This window comes from Juglans microcarpa x Juglans regia, chromosome 1D (genome assembly GCF_004785595.1).
Source record: "Juglans microcarpa x Juglans regia isolate MS1-56 chromosome 1D, Jm3101_v1.0, whole genome shotgun sequence".
Lineage (NCBI taxonomy): Eukaryota > Viridiplantae > Streptophyta > Magnoliopsida > Fagales > Juglandaceae > Juglans > Juglans microcarpa x Juglans regia.
The window spans coordinates 1819454-1846708 of NC_054594.1; the positions used below are offsets into that span (position 1 = coordinate 1819454).

Consider the following 27255-nt stretch of genomic DNA (forward strand, 5'->3'; position numbering starts at 1 on the left):
ACGAAAAAGTCTTTTAAAAATAAGTTTACGAATCGACATAATTTGATATAATATATTAAGTTGTAAAGTTTTTAAGTTGTAAAATAAATCTGTCGTATGTATTAAGTTAAATTAATTTTTAAATTTCATTTTATAAAATTTATGTATAGATAATTAAGATGTGGTTTGGATAATAAGAGGAGATGATATAGTTTTAGATGAAAGTTGAATAAAATATTGTTAGAATATGATTTTTTAATATTATTATTGTTTTGAGATTTGAAAAAGTTGAATTGTTTAATATATTTTGTATGAAAATTTGAAAAAATTATAATAATAAGATGAGATGAAATATTTTCACTATCTAAACGGAGCCAAAGATTAAAAAGTCCGATGATTTAATTTGATGTAAATAAAAAAAATGATGAAAAGGTTAACAGGTGATTAATCAGTGAAGCCAGATAAATGGTTAAAAAAAAAGGTGAAGCCAGATACGGTGGTCTGAGAAACATACGATTCTTTCTCGTTTGCGAAGCCTCGGTATACAAGGACGGTACCGTCTCCAAATCCTCAAATTCAGAAAGGGCCTGAGCGGAGCGGCGACCGAGCGAGCGAGCGAGCGAGAGGAAGAGAGGTAAGAGAACTAAGAGAGGGGAAGACCTCTGTGTTTAGGGTTTTCAAAATCCCGCAGGTATTTCGAAAAAGGTCAGTGAGCGCGTATATTCATAAACAAAGGAAATTTTTTGCTGTAATTTTTCGTTTTCTTGGAGTTGTTTGACTCGCAAATTGAAGGATCGGGAATCAATTTATTATTTTTTGAAGAAAGGTGAAAATGGTGAGTCTGATTTGGTATTTGACAATTGTGTGTGAGAAAGAGGTGTGCTTACCATGTGCAGGGGCCAGAGAGTGTGAGAGATTTAGAGAGACGAGAGAGATATATATTTGTGTGAGAGATTTAGGGTTTCTCGCTTCCGTTTTGTTACAGCGAAGCCTTCTCCAAATTTATCATGGACCGTAAGCTTGTGGTTAGTTTTTTTTTTCTTCTTTTAAAGATTTATTGATTTTATTTATTTTTGCTTGAATTTAGAATTGTAGGATATAAAATTTTGGTTTTTTGAATCTTATTTTCTTAATTATGTACGGTAAAATATTTGCACTTCTAGGTTCTGGGTATTCCTTGGGATGTGGATACGGAGGGGCTGAGAGATTATATGAGCAAATTTGGGGAATTGGAGGATTGCATTGTCATGAAGGTTAGCCCTCCCGTAGATCTTAACGCACACGATTCACTGCCTGACAACTTGATGCAACTATATATGCGTGTGTTCGCACCACTGTAGCTTAATTCCACAGTAGCATAATTGATACTTCTCCTTTTTTCTTCTCTCATTAGACCTGCTTGATCAGTTTCTGCAGTTTTTAGTTTCCAATTAATGTGTTTGCGCTTAGTTTATGTATGGACAAAATGGGGATAAAATCGGTTCCTGCCGTGAAGAAATTTGTGCAAAATAATCCTGTGAAATATTTCAATTGTATTTTCAGGGTGAAATGTTATATTGATCTAAATACAACAAACGGCATATTGAACTCCAAATCTAACTCCAAGAGTCCACTCTCTAAACGGAAGTAGCCAATGAATATATTAATTTTTTTGTTAAGTAATAAGAGATTTTATTAATGGAAGCAAATAGGCGTAGCCCAAGTATACAGGAAGTATACAAGCTAAAACACCTAAATACAGGCTAGGAAGTAGGAGCTAAGAGCTAAGAAAAGCTAAAAGAAAAACATTCATATTATCCCCATTCAATACAAGAGTTTTTTTACCCAAAGACAGAGTTCGAAAGGAAAACTCTCTGAATTCTACCAATGATCGTTCTCTATCATCAAAACACTGCCCATTCCTTTCCAGCCATAGGCACCACATCAAGCATAAAGGAATCATCTTCCAAATAGCAGCAATGCAATGAGAACCAACCATTCCAGCAAGCCAAGAGGTCTACCACCCTCTTGGGCATCACCCAAGCAATACCCAATCTGCTGAAAATCTCGTCCCAAAATGTGTTAGCCACCTTACAATGCAGAAACAAATGGTCATCTGATTTTCCATCGTTCTTACACAAATAACACCAATCAAGACAGATTATACCTTGTTTTCTCAAATCATCCGTAGTCAAAATCTTCCCAAGAGACACCAACCAACAGAAGAAAGCAACTTTACTGGGCACCTTTGATCTACAAGTACACTTCCAAGGGAATTGATTGACACAATGAAAAGTCAACGATTTATTATAAGAGCTGACAGTAAAATGGAATTTCTAGCGTGTTGCCATACCAATTTGTCTTCCCCTCCTTGCACAATTTTCATATCATAAAGCCTACTGAAGAAAGCTGAAACAACGGGCACTTCCCAACCATGCAAGTTTCTAAAGAAACTCACATTCCATTGAGGGAAATTGTTAGGAAAAAATACAGAATCAGCCAGGGTGACTTCTTTGTCCCTTGCAATCCTAAAAAGCGAAGCAAATGCATTCTTAAGCACCAAATCCCCGCACCAAAGATCATGCCAAAATCAAATTCTTTCTCGACCACCAACCTTAAATGAAACGATTAAGGAATTCCCCCCAGCCATTCCCGATATATTTCCACAAGCCCACACCATACACACTCTAACCTCTTTAGAACACCAACTCCCTCAAGCCCTCCCATATTTAGCATTGATAATTTTTCTCCATAACGCCGCCTTCTCTAATTGATATCTCCAAAGCCATTTCCCAAGAAGAGCTTTATTAAAAAGCCTCAAATTAAGAATCCCCAAACCTCCACAAGCAACCGGTGGGAAAAACTTTAAATTTTCTAAATGGGACCTCCTATCCTCACCAAGACCACCCCACAAAAATTACGGAAGATTCTCTCAATTCTACAAGCCACACCACAGCGGGTAAAGGAAAGAGGGAAAGAAAATATAAGATTAGATAACGTACTTTTAATCAGAGTAATTCCTCCCTCTTTAGACAAATAAATTCTTTTCCAACCAGCCAACATCATCTCTATTTTCTCAATCACACCATCCCAAATCAACGAGAATTTGTAAGGGGCACCTAAAGGAAGCCTAGATATCTCAATATGGAGGGATGGGATCTTACAACCTAAAATGTTGGCCAAATCCAAAGTGTTCGAGACAGGACCCACTGGGACTATTTCTGACTTAGATGAATTGACTCTTAAGCCCAGAAACAGATTCAAAGCAAAGCAAAAGGGCCCTCAAAGATCAAAGATGGTGTTGATTAGGGTCACTGAAAATAAGGGAATCGTCAGCAAAAAGGAGGTGCGAGACCTTTAAGTTGCCAGGAGAGTTCCCACCCACCGAAAAACCCGATAAAAAGCTCTCAACAACAGCAGCATCAATCATTCTACTCAAAGCATCCATGACAAGAATAAATAGGAAAGGAGACAAGGGATCCCCTTGCCTCGATCCTCTCGAATTATTGAAGAATCTAGTAGAAGATCTCTCTTCAAATTATATTTTTCTGTATTATTTTTAATATCAAATTCATTTTACCCTTACATTTTGACAATCACGCAAGGCAACGCTATAAGCCCATAACATTTTCCAGTACATTTTCAGTGAATGAAATTTATGGTTTCTGTAGTTGGTTTCTAGCACCTTCTCATGTGAATGAAACCTTGACATAGATTGAAAATTTTTCATAGAACTAGGGATTAAACCATTGTTTTCCTTGCTGGATTAATGTAAATGGATGTTTATGTGGCATTGATCAGGACATAGCTGAGCCTTTGGGTTTTGAAGTGAAGGCTGGAGTTGGACCTTTATGAGGCTTCTTGAGTCTCTACAAGATAATGCCTTGTTACTTATCTAATTATTTTTTTGCCCCCCCCCAAAAAAAAAGAAAAAAAAAACCCCAAATGTCTGATAGACCCTGTAAATTTTTTGCACCCAAGTATCCAAACTTTGACCTAAAGGGAGCATACCACTAAGACCAAGGCTCCTACCACGTGAGCCAATCTCTAGGGTTCAATTATTTAATTGTAATTTGTTTGTACATCAGCGACTGCATTATAAACAATAATCGAATATTTGGATTCCTTGGGCAGGATGCATACGTTTAATTGTTTTGATATTACGCTGAAGTACTTTTTGAAGGCCTATATAACCTTATTTGTTTCCATGATTTAGGAGAGGTCAACTGGCCGATCTCGTGGTTTTGGTTATGTAACATTTGCATCAGTTGAAGATGCTAAGGTAAGTGCGGATTTACATTCATTGGAATTCAGGTTTTATTCTTTATGTATCGTGACATTTTGGGAGATTTTATCTGATGAGATAACTATTTGGGTTTTTAAATCTTTATAATGCATTTCCTCATTTTCGATGCATGAAATATTTCTTGCTGTAGAACGCATTGTCAGGCGAGCACTTTCTTGGAAACCGAATGCTGGAAGTTAAAGTGGCTACCCCGAAGGTTCTGTTATAAAAATATAAAACAGTAGACGCTTTATCACCCATTTTATATGTTTGTTATAATTTTCCTGTCTTTCACACTTGTCCCACAAAATGAAAAAGTAATTTTCAGAAATGTAAGTTTTGAGCTGAGAATTATATGTAATGTTTTTCTATTGGCAGGAGGAAATGAGAGCACCTGCAAAGAAAGTTACCCGGATATTTGTTGCTAGAATCCCACAATCTGTGACAGAAGAAACCTTTCGAAGGTATAGTTCTGATTTCTACACTATTGTAATGATTTTTATGTTATCATAATACTTTATATATTTTTGTACATTCTGGGAATCTCCAGACATAATTTATGAATAATGATGAATAAGCATGGTGATTTAATTTTTTTTCACTTTTGTTTTTGGTTTTTTAGTCATTTCGAGCAATATGGCGACATAACAGATTTGTACATGCCCAAGGTTCTCTCTCTCTCTCTCTCTCTCTCTCTCTCTCTCTCTCTCTCTATGTTTGTATATATGTCTTTAATTGGTAAACAAATTTTATTGATAGAAATAGGCATAGCCCAAGTACACAGGAGTGTGTATATATATGTCTTGGATATCTGGATGTACTTTTTTTACATACATGCACAACTACAAAATCAAATTTATACATGGCAACGATTGCTTTAGTGGAATTAACATGGTGCAATTTTGTCTTTGTGCTGTGAAGGATCAAGGCTCAAAAATTCATCGTGGAATTGGGTTTATCACCTTTGCAAGTGCAGGTCAGACCATTTTTCTTCGTTTTGGTGCTATGCATCTAGCTTTTGCATGACATTGGCAATTTGGATGCCATCATCTTGCCTTTTCTCTCCCCAATAACTACCGTCTAACTGAAGAGGAGATGCCTTTCTATCATGTTCTCTTCTTTTGAGTCCATCCCATACGCATTTACGAGTGTGCCGACATATGGAAGTTCGATCTATCTGCATGGGAAATCCTCAAAAGCTCTTATTCTGTTTTCTTTCTCTCTCTCTATTTTTTTTGGTCAGACGGGATCATGCTTAAGCAAAGTACACCCTGTTACCCCTCCCAACCCAAAAAGAGAATGAATTAATTGCTTCCGTATAGCAGAAACACATGTATCTTTCAAGTAATTTTGTTAGCAATCCTTGTTTCTAACTCTCAGAACCCAGAAAATCAAAAGCTTTACTTTTTTTTTTTTAAATAAAAATTACAGCAATCCTAGCCAAGGTTAGCAGTAAATTGTTGTAATTATCTGTTTGTGGTCTTGCAGATTCTGTGGACAATTTGATGGCCGAAACTCATGAATTGGGTGGTTCTACTGTAGTTGTTGATCGAGCAACACCAAAGGCAAGTTACAGCACGCCTAGCCTTTTTTCTTTTGGTTGCACCTTTTACCCCTCCTCAAAGAAGAAAGTCTTATTTTTTTTTTTTTCTATATATGGATTTTTTTTCAAAACACTATGCTATATTTTTTTTCAGCTATATAATATGATATATTTCAGGAAGATGACTTCAGGCCAATGGGCAGAACGGCACAGGGTGGATATGGTGCATACAATGCTTATATTTCTGCAGCAACTAGATATGCGGCCCTTGGTGCTCCTACTTTATATGATCATCCCGGCTCAGTTTATGGAGTAAGTACCTTTGAAACCATATGTCTAGTATATGCCATTAATATTAATATGCATTCATTTTTTCCTCATTATGTTGAATTAGGGGGTGAGTCCAGTCGAGGAATGGGCAAGAAGATTTTTGTCGGGAGGCTTCCTCAGGAGGCAAGCTCTGAAGATCTCCGCCAGTATTTTGGTAGATTTGGCCGTATATTAGATGTCTATGTTCCAAGGGTAAGATAGATACATATTATATTATCAGATGTATGATTCAAGGTACTGATACTCATGTAAAATGCTTATGATATAGGACCCTAAGAGGACTGGCCACCGAGGTTTTGGTTTTGTGACTTTTGCTGATGATGGTGTAGCAGATCGTGTATCTCGAAGACCTCATGAGATCTGCGGACATCAGGTATCAAAATGAATTTGTCTTTTATCTTTCAATTCTAACTATCGTTATGCCAATACCCCGCCCCTCCCCCTTCTTTTTCTATTTCCTTCTTCCTGTTACGTCAGGTTAGTAGGTTAGGCTTTTTCAACAGTGACCATTTTGCGATTCTACCAAGTGTTATTTGCATGATGTCCTGCAACCATTTTTCAACTATGATTAGTCAAGAAGTATCGACTTTAATTCACTTATAAAAAAAGTTTTGAATTTAATTCATTGACTTGCACTGTAGGTTGCGATAGATTCAGCCACACCTCTTGAAGATGCTGGTCCTCCCAGTGGAAGTTTTATGATGAATCCTGCGGAATCCTTTGGTGGGTATGGTGGTCCAATGCGAACCTATGGCAGGATGTATGGAAGCCTGGATTTTGATGATGTGAGTATATGCATAATGTTTCACAATGGCAGATCTAGTAATTGACTTCTGTTGATACTTGTGTAATCTTTGGAATGAGAAGACTGTATTTGTAGAACCTGCTTCTCATCTGCAACTAATAAATGAAATCCTCACTGCTTTTTATGTGTGTGTCTTCTCGATATGATTTTTTGATGTTCGCTTACATGATGCCATCTTTGTTTTCCAGTGGGGTTATGGAATCGGCAGTGGGGGGAGACCATCAAGAGCAGATTGGAGGTACAGGCCATACTAAAGAGTCTTGGCCTCTGGGCGGACGTGAAATTGCGTCTGATGTCATATAGGGATGTCAGAAAGAATGTATTGCAGTCTATTAACTATCACTTAAAATTTATTGGTAGGATGGCTTTTTGATACTCGGTTCCCAACTCAAAACAGTTCAATAAGTCATGTTTCAGTCAGAGGTTGAAACATTATTAGTGAGTTAGTCTGTTATGTGATGCATTGAACCATTATTGTGCTGGCACGTGGTTTTGTTTTCACAATTAATCTCAACTTATCTTATTTAATTATTATAATTTTTTCAAGTTTTTATACAAAATATAATAAACAATTTATCATTTTCAAATCTTGATTCAATATTTTTAAATCTCAAAATAAAAATAATATTAAAAAAATATATTGTAAAAATATTTTATTCAATTTTTATCTTAATTCATCTCAAAAAACAAACAAGACTAGTAATTATTTAATTTTCATTTTTGGTTTAATTTTGCATTGCCTCATCATAGCTCGGATGTGTGGTCTGGATCCTAGAAGTCGTGTAAAAACAGTTGGGTGTGGTTGTCAATGTTATGGGTCTGAATTGTGACATTTCCCTTCCGTTGCAAAGCTAGTATGGCCTGCAGGGTTTAGAGAATGATAAACACACGTTATTTTTCACAATATTTTATATAATAATATTTTAGAATGAGGGATATTTTTATAAAATATCTTATAAAATTAATGTCATTTTACAAAAAATATCTTTATTTTACAATGTGTCATGAAATATATTGTAAAATATGTTGTGTAAATATTATTATTAAAACCCGATTCGGATTTCTTTTCTCCACATTTGATTAAATTCTTTTACCAACCCTTTAATCTCTTTATTTTTTTCTTTTTTGCTTAGTAATTTTGCCATTCATGGCAGTGCTTACAATGGACAGTGCATTCAAACAACCCTTGAGCTGGCCATTTTATTGGCCCATATTATAGTCTATTAGCTATATATAAAAAAAAAAAAAAAAAAAAAAAAAAAAAAAAAAAAGGTGACGTGGATCATTTCATTGCCAAAATTTCCCTCCTGAAGTATTTTTTTCTAGGGATAAATGGACTTTGATTTGTTTTGCACACTGCATTACAAATTGACACATTGCACTCTCTATTAAGACTTACACGCTATACCCTCAAATTACAAAAAACTAGACCTTGCACCCAATTCAATTATATTCATTGAAATGAATAAAAATAAGGCGATTGTAGGATCTGAGCTTTTAGTTTTTGTACATTGGAATGTTTATACAATATAGTTCTCGTGTTTAGAGAGAAAAAAAAAAAAAACGTTAGTGTTGGATGTCTTTTTTATTCTAATGTTAAAAGCCCGAGAGAAATGGAACTGTCCCTTTGTTCTTGAAGGTTGCACCCCTGCATTTTGAAACTGCATGAGGCTGATTGATTGATGCTGCAACAACAAGGAGCTTTCCTGTTGCCACAAGATGTATTTGACCAAAGATTTACAGAAAGCATGATTAGCAAAGCATGCAAAAGAAGGTTTTTATCCACAATCAGTAAGTATAAATACAAGAACTGAAGAGTTTGTACTATGTAGTGATCCAAATTCTTAGTCCTTGAACACATGATGTATCCCTGTACAATGCCACAAAAGGGACTCCAGAAACATATCGAAAGGCACGATGATCATATGAAGATTGAAGAGCTTCTATTGTTCAGAAGAATGACAAAAACGCCGCAAAATTACTGCAGTACTACGCAAATCCGCATACTGGCTGGTCTACGCTGTCCTCTTACCTGAAGGCAATGGAGAATCCAATGTAGAAGCAGTCATGTACAATCTCTGATGTTTGATTTTAAAATGTCGTGCTGAAAACCAACTTTATAGAAATTGAATAACTTTGCTTTGAAGACAGAAATTCCGTGCATGCATTACCTGGTGTGAGGGTAAATTAGAGGAGAGCGCTGAATGTGGATTTAGAAGTCATGGGAGGTAAAGCAACTGCGGAAAGAACCCATTCGCATAAACTTTCTGAAAGAAACAACCTTGTAGAAAGTCTTGGGGTCCTGATCGCCTTCTTGGACTGACACTGCGCTTCTCATTTTTTGTGCTTTCATCTGTGCCATGCTCAGCTTGCTTAAGATCTTATCCATTGATGATGACCTCTTCTTCTCTAATTTCATCTGAGCCAAGAGCTTTGTAGTCAGTAAAACAGGATTAAAAAGAATAAAAGATTTTTCAAATAAGAAGATAGAAAAGGATCCTTCAAGGCATCTCAGCATTTTTGTCAGTGTTGCAAGAACAAAATGTCAAAATGTAGCTGGGATGGTATATAAGTTGTAATGCTAGAAGTGAATTAACCTCAAGTTTCCTTATTTCTGCTTCGGCTTTTGCCTTCTGCAAGCTTTCCCACGCGGCGATTTTGGCTTCCTCTCTTTGCAACCTGCACGAGACCGTAGAATTATTTCGGCAAATCCTTTTACACAGGACTATATATCTGCCACCAACTGAATGCTTCACTAGAAGTTTCTCGGTAAAGAAATTCATAGGCCTAATTCATCTCATAAAACCGGTTCTATAAGAGATGATTACTTATTCCTTATAAACATGTCTAAGACATTGTCCACAAGTAACGTGGGATTATTCCTTAACACTCTGTATTCATATTTCTCCATTTGTTACCAAACAGAAAAGGTTTTCTCTAGTCTACTAAGAAAATCAGTTGTTTCTGGTCCAAACTTTCGAGAGCAATAGCTCAGAAAGAAGTTTTTTTTTTATAAGGAATAAGTTGGTTCCCTCATTCATGGAGTGAAACGCATTGATTCAGCGAAAAAAAGAAAGGCAAATCATTGATTGCTCAGTTTTATGGACAAATTCAATTGTACTCGTTATATGTACTAACCAATGCAATGAAGGGAGAAAGCAGGTTTAAAGATTTGTGGTTCTCCACAAATTACCTAAAAACATAAAATATAAGTTCAAGTTGTTGGGAAATAGTATTTCTAATGGACGATGCAGGAGAGTTTCAAGAAATAATATAGAGAAAAACATACTTTGAAATGTTCATTTCTGCCTCTGCAATATCCCAAGATGCAGCTCGTGTTTCCTTATCATTATTGAAGTCTTCAACATGGGGCGACCTCTTCTTAGTCATATTGGCTATATGTTTTTTAGACCAATTAATAACAGTGGCTCGTTTGTCAACCTGCACATCCTTAACTTCTACTTTAGTAGAACTTCCAGCTTGTGTTTCTACAATAGATGTGAAAGATGGAGGAGTTGAAGAAAATGAAGAATTCGCTCTAGGAGATGAGTTGATGCCGCCCTCAGGGCTCATTTGTGTGGCCATATCTCTTCGCGAAACAGCACGAGAGTCCATGGTTTCCTCAGTTCCATCCAGCTTCTCATCTGTACATAATTACATATATAAAGACTTCTAAGTAGATTAAAAATGCATTATTCTGCAGTGAACTGTAATAAGGCATTTAGATAAATGTGGAAACGAAATTACTCATTCTCCATTGTGTTTGAGATAGTATTTAAATGAGTTTATTTAACTTTTTTCTTTGTTCAAGCTTTGTAGGATGTCACTCTCTCGACCTCATATGACAAAAATTATGACAGAAGCTTGGAACTCGGTTACAGGCAAGTTCTCTGGTTTCTTCGGGCAGGTTCCACAGTTATGTCTAACTATACTTCCCTGATGATCTCCTCCACAGAATATTCAGAAACAGATCGATTTTATCCCAATTACCTATAGCAGGTGGAAGGCCCTTAATAATAAATCCCTTAACTCTAATTACTGCCTAAATCTGTGAATTTGTCTGAGAGGTGATCCTCGCAAGCTGAATTGGATGGCTAAGGTAAAACTTGGAACGAAAACCCCTCGTCTTGTGGTTAGGCTACCACTAGTTAATAGATATCTGACCGACTGACTGATAACCCATCCACAAAGGCTTTCAACCCTGTTGAATGAATTTAACGTTCTAGCCTAAGATCATCAGGTTGAATTCATTCTCAACAATGTTCTTGTTTTAAAACAAAACATACAATAAAAATAAAAAAGCAAAGAAAATCATACCTTGAGAGCTGGGAGATGAAGGCTCACTCAACAGCTCCGACCATCCAGGCAAACAACCCGAATGTGCGACACTGTTCTCAACATCCACTACAAAAGACTGTCCTACACCAACATTACCATATTGAACAAAGAGACCATCAGCAGCCAATATTCCTGCTGATAAAGGAGAACCCACAAGGAAACTCCTCAGGCTGCTGCCGTCAAGTCCCTGCATTGCAGGCGAATAATTGGAAGAACACCCAACCCCTGGAGGCACAATCGGACCACTCTTGGACTTTGGCCGCTTATGAGGCTGGGAATATGTAACTTGACCATTACTCTGACCTGAAATTGGGCTGCAAATCCACCTCTCAGCATCGTCCCACTTTGAAGGCAACGCCCGTCCACTATTGAATGGCATCAAAGAAGCAGCACTTAAATGCCTCCGGCTGCTTTTACCTGTCAATGGCACTCGTTCAGAGCTCCAACCCCTTTGGCTCCCGGCATTTTTGTCACGGTAACTAGGAGCCCCCGGGCTTTGCAATACACCCAGATTGTGGGGAGAAATAGAAGCTTTCTTCATGGTTTTCTGATTTCAGCTCTGGTTGTCTATGCCTAATAGTGAAGCAGGTCTCTTCCTATAAGCTCAACTCACATTGAAAATCATTGAACAAGAAGAAAGCCTTTAACTTGGGAACAAATCTTATACGCACTCGTATCTAATACAGCTGTAGCTTATGACATTTTTTGCCATAGTTTTGATTGAATTTGGACCACTGCAACACTCTTGAAGGTCCCTCAGTCGCATACTGCCATATTTCGGATCAAATCGAAGTATCAGAAGCTACGAAGTCGACGAACTTCACATAAAACACACCGAACGTGGCTCGAAGGCATAGTCATAAGCTTTTGTAGTTACATGTTCTGTTTTCAATCTCTGTCCGTCTACAGACGGACAATTTTATCGTTTTCTGAAGATACAGAATTCCAACAATATCACGCATATGTCCTGTATATCACAAACAAAAGAACACGAATACAAAGTGGTACATATTTTCAAGGATTTCCATGCATGGCTAATTTATGAACAAAAACTCAGGGAAGGATACGGCGACTGCGAGATGTGTTGGAGAATATTTGAATTTTACAGATGGTTTGTGATATAAATCGTCACATTCTTTGCCAATCTTCCACACCAAAATAATTAAAATTTCTCGAAAACATAAATATTCTTGCTTTCTGCCGCAACATAATTGCCTCTATGGCTCTATATGATGAATATGAATTCCACCATCTGTGTAATTCTTGTGTAAAGATAATGCTATCATTTACTTTTAGGGAGGGGAAAGAAGGATTTTTATATAGTACATGGATGGCCCAGCAGTTAAAGAGATGAATGTGAATGTACAGTTAGTGAGATATGAAAACAGTTGGGATCAGTTGGGGGTAAATAAAAAATATTTATGAGGTGGGGAAAGAAAGAAGTGTAGTAGTGTACAAGCCATGAGGTAATGTGATAGGGACTGAAGGCTTTGGATGCTGGTCTCTGTTTAGTCAATTTCAGTAAAGCAGTTGGTCTTTTACTCATCAGTACCAATGACCATGAGTTTGACCATGAGTATAATCTGATTACATTTTCTGATCACCTCTTTTTGTCTTCTTCCTTTTCTTTTCTTTTCTCTCTTATTTGACTGACATAAAAAAATATTAATTTTTTAATAATAAATTTTATTATTTTAAATTTTTTAAAATAATTACGTGATATTTATACACTTTACAACTATATATAGAATTACTCGAGAGGTATTTGCATCTAGTGCAGCACGAGTATAAGCCCATTTGTAACTTGAATTGAATTGAGAATTAATTCGGTTCAATCAAATTTTAAACTGAATTTAATGTTCAAATATCTAATTTTTAAATCACTAAACTCATCTAAATTTAAAACTTCTTTACACGTGGGATTCATAAATTTTTTCAACTCAACATCTTTTTACTCGCGGGATCCAAAATATTTTTCAACTTTTCATAAATACATATAAACTCATCTTGACATCTAAACTCATCTTAAATAGACCCTACAAAATTCACTCAACTATCTCAACTTAATATTATTCATAAAGAATTCAATTCATCACAATTCAACTTAACATATATCCAAAGCACGTCGGACAGGCTCATGTTCAAGGTTCAAGCACCTGTGATGAATAAATTCCAGTAGCAGAGCGTCCAACCAGTCAACCATAATTATCTGAACAAATAACATGCAATGTTTCTTGTGATACAAGGAAAACTACAAAAAAAAAAAAAGAGTCACATGGAATTCATTATCATGCAGAGAGCGGCATTTGGTTATGGACTTCCCCCATGCCTAATGATCATCATGTGATTGCCATGAGCTTCTCCGCCTCCCAAGTCTGGTCCCCCCCCTTCCCTTGAAAAACCTCTCTTTCCTCCCTTATGGGACATTCCTCCCCCAAGGTCCGTCGCCATCATCTTCTTTCTCGTATTCTCTCTTATTTAAAAAATCATTTAAAAATCATTTACACCCTTTCAAAATTTAAGAGTTCAAGACTTTTGTCAAAATCTTTTTTTGAAAGTCCACACACACAAAATATTAACCCATTACGTTTGAATTTCTTCAATCTTTCGTTTACTCATTTTTGCTCTCTCTTTTCACAATCACTGTTCACAACTTTGAAAGTGAATGGCAGATTTCTTATTTGAAGATGAAAAAAAATATTATTTGAAATTTATGACATTTCACTGTATAAATGCACGCATCATATGATCATTAAATTGATAAATATATTGGGTAATAGAATTTATACGAAAATCTATTTATAATATTACCACCATTAATTTATTAAAAAAATTAATAAAAAAATTAAAGAAAAATAAAAAAATAATTTTTATCGTTTGGATTCGAAGATGAATTGAGATGGATTGTGAATAGTAGTGGGATGAGTTGTGAATAGTAGTAAGATTTGTGAGTTAAAATTGATGAATAATAATAAATAGTAGTGAGATAAGTTGAGATGAGTTAAAATAAATTGAGATGACTTATAAATACAAATTGAACCTTTTAACTTTTTTTTTTTTTTTTATCAAGAAAAAAATATTTTTAATCTAAGCGACCGAGTAGGACCGGACCGCTATTATTATAATATGGATCAGCCGACTCCTCTAAAAATTGAAAGATATTCTCGATTCTGCAACTATCCTGATCGATTCATCCCTCATTGGTGTGAAGTCCCATGCACCGGCCATATGTACTTGGAAGACCCGGCCGTTCAAATCAAAATAAAAGGAGCACTTCAAGTTAAAATAAGCTCTGCTTTGGTTTCGCACGTCTTTAAAATATTATCTCAATACTTAAATACTATTTAAATATAAATATTTCTCAATTTTAAAATTTTAATTTTTTAATTTTTTAATTTAATTATTATAATTTTTTTTAATTTATAAGAAAATATTAAAAATAATTCAATTTTTTCAAATCTTAAAACAAAAATTATATTCTAATATTCTTTTAATTTTATAATTTTTTTATTCAATTTTTTTCTTTCTCTTTTCTAAAAATTTCATAAAAATCTTAATTCAAATAATTTCAATATTCATAAATTATCTTACTATTAGTTATAGATTTCTCATCTCATCTGATCTGTGTAAGCAAATGAGACCTGAGGATAATTCAATGTTGACTGCCTATATATTTTTCGTTAATTGCGTAATACTAGACATAATCTACAAATCATTCTATACTAAACTTAATTACTTTAGTATCGATCGTCATCACCCTTGCCAGCCATATTTTGGAAGATTGGCCACAACAATCAGGACCTCGAATAGAATGAAGTTGAACTGCCCACACTTTGTAGTTTGTACCTTTGTTGGCAACCCTCTTCCAATAGGCCTTTAGCCAATTCTCTCATGCAATATCTTCCCTTCAGGCCTTTTAGCCCAGCTTTGATACAGCACTTCCATTACTTTTAGGCTTTATGCCCAACCTATTTATTCTTATTTTGTTTCTTATCTTAATCTACGGAGGCTTTCTCCCTAAATTGTTTTTGTAATTAATAATAACTTAATTTTCTTCTAAAAAAAAAGGGTATAATTGGCTTCGTTCTATTTAAAACTTCCTCAATTTACTTTTCTTATTGAGAAATAATTTGTACAAACTCTAAATAGACAAGTCTCATACAAATCTTTATAAAAAAGTAGACCCTACTTTAAAAAAATATAAAAAAAATTATTATTTATTAGTGGGATCCATTGTTTTATAAAATGCTTGTATGAGACTTATCTATTTGAGGCTTGTATCTAGTATTACTCTTTCTTATTTTCATGGAATTTACTTAGGCCCGTTTGAATTCAGTCTAATTTTAAACTGAATCGAACATCTAAATATTCAACTCTCAAATCACTAAACACATCTTAACTCAAAACCTCTTTACATGTGAGATTTATAAATTTTTTCAAATTCTCATAAATACATCTAAAATCATTTTAATATCTAAACACATATAAACTCATCTTAAATAAACTCTACAAAATTCACGTTACTATCTTAATTCACTATTATTTATAAAAAATTTAACTCATTTCAATAACTAAACGGGTCATAGTCAATTTATTTGTCTTTAAATGATCATATATTCCAATCATCCATCTGAAAAAGTAATTCACTGTAACCAGAGAATAATCTCTCGATATTTGATAGTGATCTTGATATTTTCTTGTTCTGGTGAATAATAATAATAATAATAATAATAATATTTTGTGACGAGTATAGGTTTTGATTCTTCAGCCCTTCCTCCAACGTTAGTGTGTATGGCACTCATCACCTTGGAAATTAAAAGTGCTGGACTGGACACGTATACAACAATCAGAATTAGTGGAGTTCAGACTCAGATGTTCAACACGTCAATAGCAACAAAGCCCACTATTTATTTTATTTTATTTTATTGGCCACAAGGGCACCTGAATATGGATAAGGCGGGCAAGGCTGTTAAACCCCCAGCACATGCCACGTATTAGGAAAATTCTAACACTCTGACCTAACTGGGTCCCACTGTAACCAATCAAATTGTCCTTTTTTGCGTCAAACACCATCACAGGCTGATAACATTTCCACCACCACCGCCCTTTAAATTTTAAAAGCAACATACTTGGTTCACTGTTTTGTGATGAATTATGAAATGAATACCAAATTGCTAAAAAGCAAGACATGTTATATGTTCCTTAAATTATTGACTACATTATTATAATATGTTTTACAAAAATAATTTTCATTTAAAACATAATTTTATAAAATATTGTAAAAAATATTGTATATAAATCATTTTCTATATAGAATTTTAGTTATTCACGATTGACACTGACATATGAAGTTTTCTTTGGATGCGATGTTTTGTAAAAGAGATAAACCTTAGTCATAAAGGGATTACATAAAATTAAATTCACAAACTGATGCGACTTGATATAGTACGTTAGATTGTAAAGTTACTTTCAATATAAAATAGATCTAACGCATCACGTGAAACCACGTCAATTTATAGGTTTACTTTCATATAATCTTTTTGTATCTCTAACAATTTTATTTGTAAAATGTATTGATCATGAACTTGTGCTTTATCTAGTCAATGTCCACTCTTTAAAGTGATATCACTCAGCCCTTTCAACTATTTATACGTAACTTTTAGAGATCCAAATTAACTTAAAATATGACAACCGTCTCGAATTTTTTTACAAGATGATTGATTTTGTTTATTAGAGAAATACTTTGTTTATAAAGAAATATCATAAAAATAAATTTACAAACTGACGTATTTATGCTATCCTTATCTATCACTTAATACCACTAGGTCAATTATATTTTAGTGAGGATAAGAATAGGGTATGGCTCAAATCCGTGTATGTGAATTGTTGTGGTCAAATATAAGATATTATTATGATCACCTCTAAATAGGATACGAACTTATTGTTGCCTTTCTTTTTAATGCAAAAACCAAAACAAAACCCATGAGCCACATTTTATTTTTAAAAAAACCCAAGTAATAACAACAACGCTACTTTTTATTTTGTATTCTATTTGTTTAATTATACAATGAATGTGACACATTTTGTAAATATGATTAGGTATTTAAATAATAAGTAATGTTAGTTACAAATTCTAAATAGATAAATTTCGTGTAAGATTTTTGTAAAAATGTTGGTTCTATTAATAAATTTACAAATTGACATGACTATATATGATATGTTATATCTATTTTATAATAAAAATAATTTTATAATTTAATATACCACATTAAGTCACATAAATTATTTTTATAACTAAAATATTTATCGGATGAATTGGATAATAAATTACGATAAATGAAAGAAGAACATTTCCCATCTAACGAAAGTAACAGTTAAGGTGAGTTTGGTTACCAAATTCACCTCAACTCATCTCAACTCATCATTATAATTTTTTCAAATTCCAATACAAAATATAATAAACAATTCAACTTTTTCAAATTTCAAAATAATAATAATATTAAAAAATAATATTCTAACAATATTTTATCATCACAACTCAACTCAACTCAACTCACTTCAACATCCACGCTCACTCTAAATATGTTATTGGAGAATCTTTCCTTAACATATGAAAGGTTGCCAAAAAATAAAAAAAAAAAGCCGCACTCCACCACAGAAATCTGGCAAGATTTTTCCTCCACAGCAGATTTATACAGCGGGGACAAGGGGACCAAGAACAGCCACCTGGCTTTTGAATCCTCCACTATTGGCACGCCATGATTCTTAGCGTTAAATTCTGGGATTGGCTCCTAATCTTTGCTACCCCACACGCGCGCCCGCTCACATTCTCTCTCAAGTCGACTCTCCCCTTCTCTTCGGTCCTCATTCCACCGTTTGTTTCTCTGTTCTCAAACACAGACACAGACCTCAAGTCTTTCTTTCCCAAGAAACAATGGCTTCCACTTTGCTTTATAACTCCGTCAACCCCTCCACCACAGTTTTCTCAAGAACCCACTTCCCAGTTCTGGTTTCCAAGGACTTTCCAGTAGAATTCCCGCCTGATACGCACAGTAACTATTACTTCAATACCAGAAAGCGCAAGCAGAAGCTGGATCTGGTGAAAGCCAAAGTGGCAGAGGCCCCCACTGTGTCACCTCCAATACAAAGAGATGGCAAGCCACGAAAGAAGCTTCGGATACTTGTGGCTGGAGGTGGGATCGGTGGCCTAGTTTTTGCGTTGGCGGCGAAGAGGAAGGGGTTTGAGGTGGTGGTGTTTGAGAAGGATTTGAGTGCTATTAGAGGAGAGGGACAGTACAGAGGTCCAATTCAGGTACAGAGTAATGCATTGGCTGCTTTGGAAGCTATTGATTTGGAGGTTGCTGACGAGGTTATGAAGGTTGGATGCATCACTGGGGATAGAATTAATGGACTGGTTGATGGGATTTCTGGCAATTGGTAAGCTGTTTAAAACTATGGGTTTGAATGTAGTTTTCTAGTGTTATATGTTCGATTCTTAAAGTTTGTGTAGTGAATAGTTTTTATGTCTATCAAAAGAATTTGAGAAGTTATTGCATGTTCAAGAAGTATTGGACTCTCAGAAAAAAATTCATTTCTTTTAACTTCTTAGCTATTTTCGGTGACTGTTTGGTTTCAGAAACTTACAAAACTGGGGGTCCACTGATGTGGCTTTGCATAAGATGTAGACTTGGACCCTTAGCGTTCCAAGTTACTTTGCATGAACCCATGTCACAGGTTGGATTCTCCCTTGGATCAAACTGCAATTTAAGTGGGAGACTCTGGCGGTAGGTTGCTATGCTAGTCTCCTCGGGAGTTTAGGTTCCATGAGCCCTAAAGGCTCGCGGGTGCTATATTGCTTCTGAGAACCAGAGTTATTATAGCATATTTATTTCTCTATTCAAGCTACAATCTACATGGAAGTGCTTAAGTTTCTTGTAATTTTGTGATGTACAGGCAGTTCAAAGGGTTGGGTTAGATTAAATGGGTGACGTAATTGATGCAGTAGATAGTGATTTTGCAGGCTGCACTTCTGGTTTGAAGTGATCGTAAACCAAGTATATATGCTGTACTTTTAAAACCTTTTTCACGAGTATTTTTCAGATAGTTCATTGTGTAGCTTGTTGGATCATCGTAATCTGTTAACATAGGCATTCTCTCAAATTTAATTAATGAAGCTATGGAACTGAAGTTCATGCCTCAGATCAGTTACCTGCAACTGTACCCGTTTGTATGGAAAGGCGTTTCATGGATAATTTAATCCATGCGAATATAATGCAGCAAACTAGTTGGGGTGAGTCCTGATGATTATTTAACAGCCAGCAAGCAGTACGATGTATTTGTTGCCCATCGTAGTTATTGTAAAAAAAATATATAAATAAAAACATGTAAATTCTCTTGACAATATCAAATGTTATGTGTTCTAGGAGAACTAAATTTAGAGTTCTCCTCTCAAACAGTTTGATATTCCATGACCTGTACCCAAGAGAGGAAAAAGGAAGCATACGTTGTACCTGAAAGGAGTAGCACTCATGATATGGTTGAACCGCATTTAGGAGAAGAAAAAAACACCTGGGCAGAAAATGATATTTACATTGGACCAATCCAACATTGGTGAAATAAAGTAGTTGAAAGCATACCTTTTTTTTTTTTTGATAAGTTAGTTGAAAGCATACCTTGCACAGAGACATACTTGAATGCTCTAATGCTCAGTCAGATTAGTGATTGGTTCCAATATAATCCTGAAGTATGAGTTTTCAATTTAACTTAATTTGTTGTATATGTAGGATAATTGTAGTTTTCGAGATTACTATTGTGAGAAACTTCCAAATTTTCTTGCATTAACTAATATGAAGTTGGGTATCAGGTACATCAAGTTTGACACATTCACTCCTGCAGCAGAACGGGGGCTTCCTGTCACGAGAGTTATAAGCCGAATGACCTTGCAACAAATTCTTGCTCGTGCGGTTGGGGAAGATGTCATTATAAATGACAGCAATGTTGTCAAATTTGAGGATAATGGAGATAAGGTAATTAGCTGTTAACTGGCTGGAGATTGTGCTTCGCTTGTAATCTTATCAAGAAATGTGTTAAATAGGAAGTTATTTTCCAGTTTTTAGTTCCTTTATTTATGGGATATGCATATGATCAATAGATGCCTACATACTACTGTTTCTTCCATATCTTAGATGTTGACATTTTATTGTTTTCTCGCTCTGAATCCCAAGTTTAGGTCACTGTAGTTCTTGAGAATGGACAGTGTCATGAAGGTGATCTTCTGGTTGGAGCTGATGGTATATGGTCGAAGGTAGCATTCTGCACCCTGTATGTAAAGCTTCTTCATTTATTAGGCATTGTTTAGTATAATGCACTCTCTCTTCCTTTAAATATAGTCCTTTTTATATATAGTAATATAAAAGGAAGTATATTATTTTCAAAGAGATCATGATATCTGTCAAGATGTATGGCAAGATATCTTATTGTAAAAGCTCAGTTACCAATTGGTCACAATCACCTAGCCCATGAACTTTTTCCGGTGATTTCTGGTGTCACTACCAGCTCCTTTAAAGGTTAATTTCTACTTCAATCATTGGGACACGTTATTTGCACCACTGGTTGGAAGTCTGATGGTCAACATTGTAGATAACATTTTTCTTTTCAATAGGTGAGAAAGAACTTATTTGGATCCACGGAAGCGATTTACTCAGGCTACACTTGTTATACTGGTATTGCAGATTTTGTGCCTGCTGACATTGAATCCGTTGGGTATGTTTCATTTTATTTGAATTACATGTTTGCTCTCTATACTAGTTCATTTAGTTATACCTTTTAATGATTAAAACATGCATTAAGACCATTTTTCGTCGTAATTTTTTTATAAATTTGTATCATGCATAGAGGCTTATAGTTATCCTTCTCCTCTGAAGGTACCGAGTATTTCTGGGACACAAACAATACTTTGTTTCTTCAGATGTGGGTGCAGGAAAGATGCAGTGGTATGGATTTTACAAGGAGTCACCTGGTGGTGTTGATGGCCCTTGTGGTATATATTCTTTAGATACTTGAGCTCTTCAGACTAATCAGGAAATAGAAGTGAAAGTATAGCAATCTGTGTGGTTGTGAACAGGGAATTTTCATGCATATAAATGAACTGACTTTTTTGTAATCACACCAAAAAGAGAATACCCACAAATGAATGTGTTTGCAGTAAATATATAAATTAGTAATAAATTACCAAGTGTTTGTCTAGTTAGTTTCCTTGTCATATCATCAATGTGGTTGGTGGAGGATCCCCCCAATCTTCCTTGTCCTTCCGTGTTAATTATTCAATTGTACTTAGTAATGCTTTAAGGTACGTGTTAGTTTAGTATCATTTATAATAGCGTGACCCATATAGGTATGAGGTGCATTGAAGCTCAAGAAATGATAATGCAGAATCATCCCTGAAAATAGGTCTTATCAAGAAAATTCTGCTATAACCAGTGACCAACCTTAGTGGGGGAATAAATAGGCTGGAATTATGCAATTTAAGTCTCCGTGTCTCATAATAAATAAGAGGTTTTCTTTTTTGGTCTGTCTACCAAAAATATAAGCATTTGTTCATTTAGCTTCCGGTATTATGCTTAAACTTGATCCTGCATTATTCAATATCGAACCTAGTCTCCCTGGTCTCATTTGTGAACTTTCATATTTATTGAAATGGAGGGATTATTACTGATCATTTGCCGGAAAAGGGGAGGAACAAAGGGTACAGAAAACTTTGTTTTACTTGCTAATTCTTAGTGTTGTACAACGTGCAGGTAAAAAGGAAAGATTGCTTGAAATATTTGGGGGCTGGTGTGATAATGTGATAGATCTGATACTTGCCACAGATGAAGATGCAATTCTTCGACGTGACATATATGATCGCACACCAATTTTAACTTGGGGAAAGGGTCGTGTGACCTTGCTTGGGGATTCTGTACATGCTATGCAGCCAAATTTGGGTCAAGGGGGATGCATGGCCATTGAGGTATTCCTTGCTATCTTTGATTTGGTACATTTTGATCCCATTTCGGTTAATGATTTTCCTGGGTTAGAGTTATATCACAATTCATCAGCTGGAGCTTTGTATTGCCTATATCATGTGAGATAATAAGCATTTTCTTCTTGTCCTTCCTCTTTTTCATTTTCTAAATTTTTCTTATTTTCTTAATTGTAGAATATTTAAATAAACAATATCATTAAGCTTTTATTAGTTCCTCAAATGGACATGGGGCCTCTTTTATGCGAATCCATATGAAGGGTGAGATAAGATTTGTTTAAACCATTTATGTCATTATGACAGGATAGTTATCAACTCGCATTGGAACTTGATAAAGCATGGAGACAAAGCATTGAACAAGGAACTCCAATTGATATTGTTTCTTCTCTAAAGAGGTAGTATGCCATTTTCCTAGCAAAATTTTCAAAAGTGAATGATGAAACTCTAAAACAGGTATAGGTGGAACCCAATTTTTTAAGTGGATGAATGTAAAGGGTGAGGATAGGAGTCTAACTAGTGATCTTATCTTCATGAAGTCGTTGTTCTTGGCTACTGTGCTACCCATTTGGGATAAACCGCAAAACGCTTGAAATCACACTGTTGTGTTTTTGTTTAGTTAAGGCGAGTTGAGTTGACTTAATAAAACGCCCATCATATCAGAATTATTCACAGGAAAAAAATTTATTGATCTTAATATTTGTTGTTTAAATTTTGGCTGGCATATAGTTTCTTAGATAACATTTAAATCGAATGATGTACTCTTTTTTATGTCACACCGCCCTTTTTTGGGTCCCCTAGATATGAGGAATCTAGGAGACTACGAGTCGCCATTATTCATGGAATGGCGAGAATGGCTGCATTGATGGCTACAACTTACAAGGCTTATCTGGGTGTAGGACTTGGTCCATTATCGGTAGGCTTTCTATTCAGTCTCACAACTAACAACAAAAACCAAAATGAGCTTGATGTTGCAGTTGGTATGCTGTGTGGATATTCACAATGCTTACAAACCTATTTGCAGTTTTTGACAAAGTTTAGGATTCCACATCCAGGGAGAGTTGGTGGGAGATTTTTTATTGACTTGGCAATGCCCTTGATGTTAAGTTGGGTCTTAGGTGGTAACAGGTAAGATCTAAAACCCTGTCTTCTACTATGCTCAAGCTGTTTCCTTGTTTTAAAAAAATTGTAATTCCACATATTAAATCTATTGTTTTATGCAGATTCTTCCTAAGTTTTTGATGTCACAAAATAATTTTTCGGGGGATTATTAATTTCTTATATACACACTCGTTCCAACTTTTAAACTTCCATACTCAATGCATATATATGATATGCACGCTAGAAATCAATGCTGATGGTAAGCATAAGGGAATACTGACCATCGTAAGCACTGAAAAAAAAGGTGCATTTCCAAATTTCCACAGTTCAAATTTCAATTTAACCGGAGAATAAGAAACATGATTTATAAAAACGACCTTTGAGTTGCTGCAATGGAAATGTTCTCTGTATCATCTCATTTTCGACAAACTATATTTTCATTTGCAGCTCAAAACTTGAAGGAAGACCAGCATGTTGCAGACTTTCAGACAAAGTATGTTGCTTAAGTAACAGTATTGTGTACTTCGTCACTTTGTGTCACTTCATAAATAAGTCTATCCCATTCCATTTTGTGATCAAAAGTAATGGATTCTGTCATCATCTGGATACTGATATGTGGTTAATCTTTTTTTAAGGCAAATGACCAGTTACGCAGATGGTTTTCAGATGATGAGGCATTGGAGCGGGCCATTAATGGAGAGTATGTCCCAAACCCTAGTATTTATGAATTTCATTCCTTGACATATCTTCTTCTTGATGCATACATGCATTGATCATTGGGGTTCATGTTTATCATCTTTGTTTGCAGGTGGTTTTTGTTACCATGTGGAAATCAAAATGGCCCTTCACAGCCTATTTGTTTAAGCAGAGATGAGAACAGGCCTTGTATTATTGGGTATGAAGCTTTTGGATGAAACCTATTTATCTTTTATTTGATGATAAAAACCTGGTCTTCGGATGTATCAAATACAAGTCCTCATCAGTTGAGCTACTTTTCCAGTTCTTGAATTAAGTATGAATCATATAATTTATAGACAATCCTACCCCGTGCACTAACTTTTTTTTGTTATATTCTCTTCTATCTTCTATCACCCATGATATACTAATCTTTTCTCCTCATAAAAGTCAAGCGTTCTTATGTATTATTTTGGTTGCAGGAGCGTAGCACATGAGGACTTTCCAGGGACATCAATAGCAGTACCTTTGCCACAGGTGACATTGCCGGTTGCCTACTTCACTGGTTTACTTTATTAGCTGGAAAAGAACCTGCTTCCTCCTCTTTTTGTGTTCAGGTTAAATAACAAATATTTTCTTTCAGGTTTCTGAAATGCATGCACGTGTTAGCTACAAGGATGGTGCCTTCTTCTTGACTGACTTGAGAAGTGAATATGGTACCTGGATCACAGAGTAAGTAATGGAAAGCAGGGGACAATTTGTTTTGTCATCAGTTTATACAACATATCTAATTTTATTCTCTGTACATGTGTAGTAATGAGGAGAGACGCTATCGGCTCCCTCCAAACTTTCCTACCCGTTTCCGTCCATCGGATGTCATCGAGTTTGGTTCGGATAAGAAGGTGGTAAATAATCACTGTATTGGAGTTTGCTGCATGAGTTTTAATGAATATAATATAATGTCAGTTGAATTTGGATGAGGTGCATGTTGGACATGAGCACTACATAACCAATAAGTTCCATATGAAATCTATGCTCTTCTTCTTCTTTTTTTTTTTTTTTTTTTTTTTTTTTTTTTGTGCAGTTCTACCACCCACTTTCATGCATTTTCTCTGAGCCAAAGTGATTTAAGCCATGCCCACCCATTTTACAGGAAGAAGTAGAAACAATTGTTGCAAGTTTACACAGTAATAGCATATTATCGCTTATGGTTTATATTAATGTAGTCACAAAATGAACATGTATATATCAGTCCAAGATATCTGGGTAGAGTTAAATTACAAGTAGGTCTTGCAAAATGAAATGTCAAGTTTGCCTTTGTGACTGTTTCTCCTTTTATCTTCTTTCAGTTTCAATTTTGTATCAGAAGTATGATCTTCGACCCTGCAGAATGTGGGTTCTAATTTGCCCTCATTATTTTTCTCGGGAAAAAATGTTATTGATTTTACATGGTGTTTATCTGCTAATAAGCCAGCTTTGAAAAAAATTAGTCTAAGGCGCTTTTTTCCCTCTTCTGTTATCATATGATTCTGTTGTTTGTATTTCAAATGTGCTCTTGCTTTCTTAAAGTGGCAATAATATGCTTTTGAGTTATTGTTATCGTCTAACCAGCCAAGTAATATGCAGGCAGCATTTCGGGTTAAGGTAATGAGGTCTTCTCCAAAGATTGCGGAGAGTGGACTTCTGCAGACAGCATGAAAAGTCTCAAGTTCCTCTCTTAGTTTATACAGAAATTGTACAGCATTTATTGGGAGCGGCACTGCGATGTAAATCTGCTGCATTTGCAGAGTGGAGAGAGCATTACTCGTGAATTACTGTCTTTGGATCCTGGGCAAGTTCCCACTGTTATATACTGTTGTGAAATTGACAGGCTTGACAATAATTTAGGGGGACCCCACCACGTATATTACTTGCCTGTACACATTGTGATTGTGTTGTAGATGCTTTTCTTTTCTTCTTTATATCTCTGTACTTCTTCACTTGTTAGATATGACTGGAATACTCGCTTTGTTCCCGACCCAATGGACCTCAAGAAGACAGAAAAAAAAAGAAAAAGTAGACTTGTATTATGCTTAATGCTGTTCAGAATAAAAAAGGTCAGTAATAAAATTGTGTAATAGGTGGTCATGAACGACAAAATGCAGAGAATTAACCGAGGTATGATATTTAAGGTTGCATCACAATAAGAACCCAACAAAGGAAAACTCTAATGGCGATTCCAACCCACCTTTTCTGGGAAACTTCTAGCCATAATTCAGTACTAAAGGGTCTCAACTTTCTGTAATCATTAGTATTTAACAACATTTGCTGGTTTGGTTTTGGTGAGAAAAAGCCCCAACAGATTCTCATTTATGGGGTAATATCAATTTTATGTACTCTCTTGCCTACCTAGTTTCGTATTGTTGTAAATACCGCATGATTATGAGCAAACAATACATATCTTTCCCTTTTTTTCCTTCCCTTATTTTTCCAACATGGATGATTGTTTGTTTCGGATCACCATGTGATAAAAAGACTAAATACCAAACCAAACCACGTGACTCCATTGACAATATTGCAACACCTAGCCCCTATAATAATGTACAAATTCAAAACAATCAGCAGAGTTTTCTGTAGCAGAAACAGTGGCAGAAGAGTCCAGGACACTTCCTCCCCTAATGTCAACGTGTGTGGTCTCAATCCAAAGTCATCTTAGAAATGTCCTCAAAAACCTTTGAATCACCCACCACTTGTTATCTCTCATGCATTAACTTGCAAACCCAGCTCCTTGTGTCTCCATTTGCATGACAAAAGTAGCAGCACTTTCTAGACAGACACAGACATTCCGCCCCCCCCCCCCCCCCCCCCTCTCACACTTCTTGAGTTCAATCAGAAACGACCGACCCTTTCATCAGCACAAACTTGCCCGCCCCCACCAACCCTCACAAAAGACAAACCTCAATGTTTTGTACTACTTTTACAGCCCCCTCTCTCAATCTCAGCCTGTGATTCTATATATTTTATATGTCCCCTCTCCTCTCACACTTCTTGAGTTCAATCAGAAACGACCGACCCTTTCATCAGCACAAACTTGCCCGCCCCCACCAACCCACACACAAGACAAACCTCAATGTTTTGTACTACTTTTACAGCCCCCTCTCTCAATCTCAACCTGTGATTCTATATATTTTATATGTCCTGATCTTTCCTGAGTTCGAATCATG

At 35.5% G+C, this 27255-nt stretch overlaps 3 protein-coding genes and 1 long non-coding RNA gene across 4 annotated transcripts; 2 read left to right on the top strand and 2 right to left on the bottom strand.

Moving 5' to 3' along the window:
- The first annotated feature begins 494 nt into the window (after positions 1 to 494).
- On the top strand, positions 495 to 7422 carry LOC121249980 (heterogeneous nuclear ribonucleoprotein A1-like 2). Its single transcript, XM_041148875.1, has 14 exons — positions 495 to 684; positions 876 to 1004; positions 1143 to 1232; positions 4175 to 4240; positions 4395 to 4460; positions 4622 to 4707; positions 4866 to 4911; positions 5165 to 5219; positions 5732 to 5808; positions 5964 to 6102; positions 6181 to 6308; positions 6385 to 6489; positions 6758 to 6901; positions 7110 to 7422. The coding sequence occupies exons 2-14, from the start codon at positions 987 to 989 to the stop codon at positions 7173 to 7175; spliced, it is 1086 nt and encodes a 361-aa protein (XP_041004809.1). The 5' UTR covers positions 495 to 684; positions 876 to 986; the 3' UTR covers positions 7176 to 7422.
- Positions 7423 to 8673: 1251 nt separating this feature from the next.
- LOC121249626 lies at positions 8674 to 12078 on the bottom strand. Its single transcript, XM_041148352.1, has 5 exons — positions 11239 to 12078; positions 10211 to 10565; positions 9519 to 9600; positions 9093 to 9340; positions 8674 to 8953 (listed from the first exon to the last, which is right to left on the bottom strand). The coding sequence occupies exons 1-4, from the start codon at positions 11798 to 11800 to the stop codon at positions 9134 to 9136; spliced, it is 1206 nt and encodes a 401-aa protein (XP_041004286.1). The 5' UTR covers positions 11801 to 12078; the 3' UTR covers positions 8674 to 8953; positions 9093 to 9133.
- A 5919-nt stretch (positions 12079 to 17997) lies between these two features.
- Positions 17998 to 26013, top strand: LOC121249394 (zeaxanthin epoxidase, chloroplastic). Its single transcript, XM_041148106.1, has 16 exons — positions 17998 to 18696; positions 20123 to 20285; positions 20489 to 20563; positions 20921 to 21021; positions 21183 to 21298; positions 22056 to 22267; positions 22583 to 22674; positions 23078 to 23192; positions 23301 to 23404; positions 23825 to 23870; positions 24013 to 24077; positions 24186 to 24272; positions 24535 to 24589; positions 24696 to 24784; positions 24867 to 24954; positions 25679 to 26013. Exons 1-16 carry the CDS (start codon positions 18194 to 18196, stop codon positions 25748 to 25750), a joined length of 1983 nt encoding a protein of 660 aa, XP_041004040.1. The 5' UTR covers positions 17998 to 18193; the 3' UTR covers positions 25751 to 26013.
- Positions 19785 to 20057, bottom strand: LOC121250013. Its single transcript, XR_005937684.1, has 2 exons — positions 19932 to 20057; positions 19785 to 19895 (listed from the first exon to the last, which is right to left on the bottom strand). It is a non-coding gene; the product is annotated as an uncharacterized LOC121250013 (long non-coding RNA).
- Positions 26014 to 27255: the final 1242 nt, after the last annotated feature.

Excerpts from the sequence above, each read along its gene's own strand:
- LOC121249980 (XM_041148875.1), top strand. Across the intron at positions 4,241-4,394 it reads CATCAGTTGAAGATGCTAAG|AACGCATTGTCAGGCGAGCA; the intron begins GTAAGTGCGGAT and ends TTCTTGCTGTAG. Across the intron at positions 5,809-5,963 it reads TTGATCGAGCAACACCAAAG|GAAGATGACTTCAGGCCAAT; the intron begins GCAAGTTACAGC and ends GATATATTTCAG.
- LOC121249626 (XM_041148352.1), bottom strand. The coding sequence starts at position 11,800 with ATGAAGAAAGCTTCTATTTCTCCCCACAATCTGGGTGTATTGCAAAGC. Across the intron at positions 9,601-10,210 it reads GCAGAAATGAACATTTCAAA|GTTGCAAAGAGAGGAAGCCA; the intron begins GTATGTTTTTCT and ends GGTCTCGTGCAG. Across the intron at positions 9,341-9,518 it reads CAGAAATAAGGAAACTTGAG|ATGAAATTAGAGAAGAAGAG; the intron begins GTTAATTCACTT and ends CTCTTGGCTCAG.
- LOC121249394 (XM_041148106.1), top strand. The coding sequence starts at position 18,194 with ATGGCTTCCACTTTGCTTTATAACTCCGTCAACCCCTCCACCACAGTT. Across the intron at positions 18,697-20,122 it reads GATGGGATTTCTGGCAATTG|GTACATCAAGTTTGACACAT; the intron begins GTAAGCTGTTTA and ends GTTGGGTATCAG. Across the intron at positions 24,078-24,185 it reads GAGCGGGCCATTAATGGAGA|GTGGTTTTTGTTACCATGTG; the intron begins GTATGTCCCAAA and ends CTTTGTTTGCAG.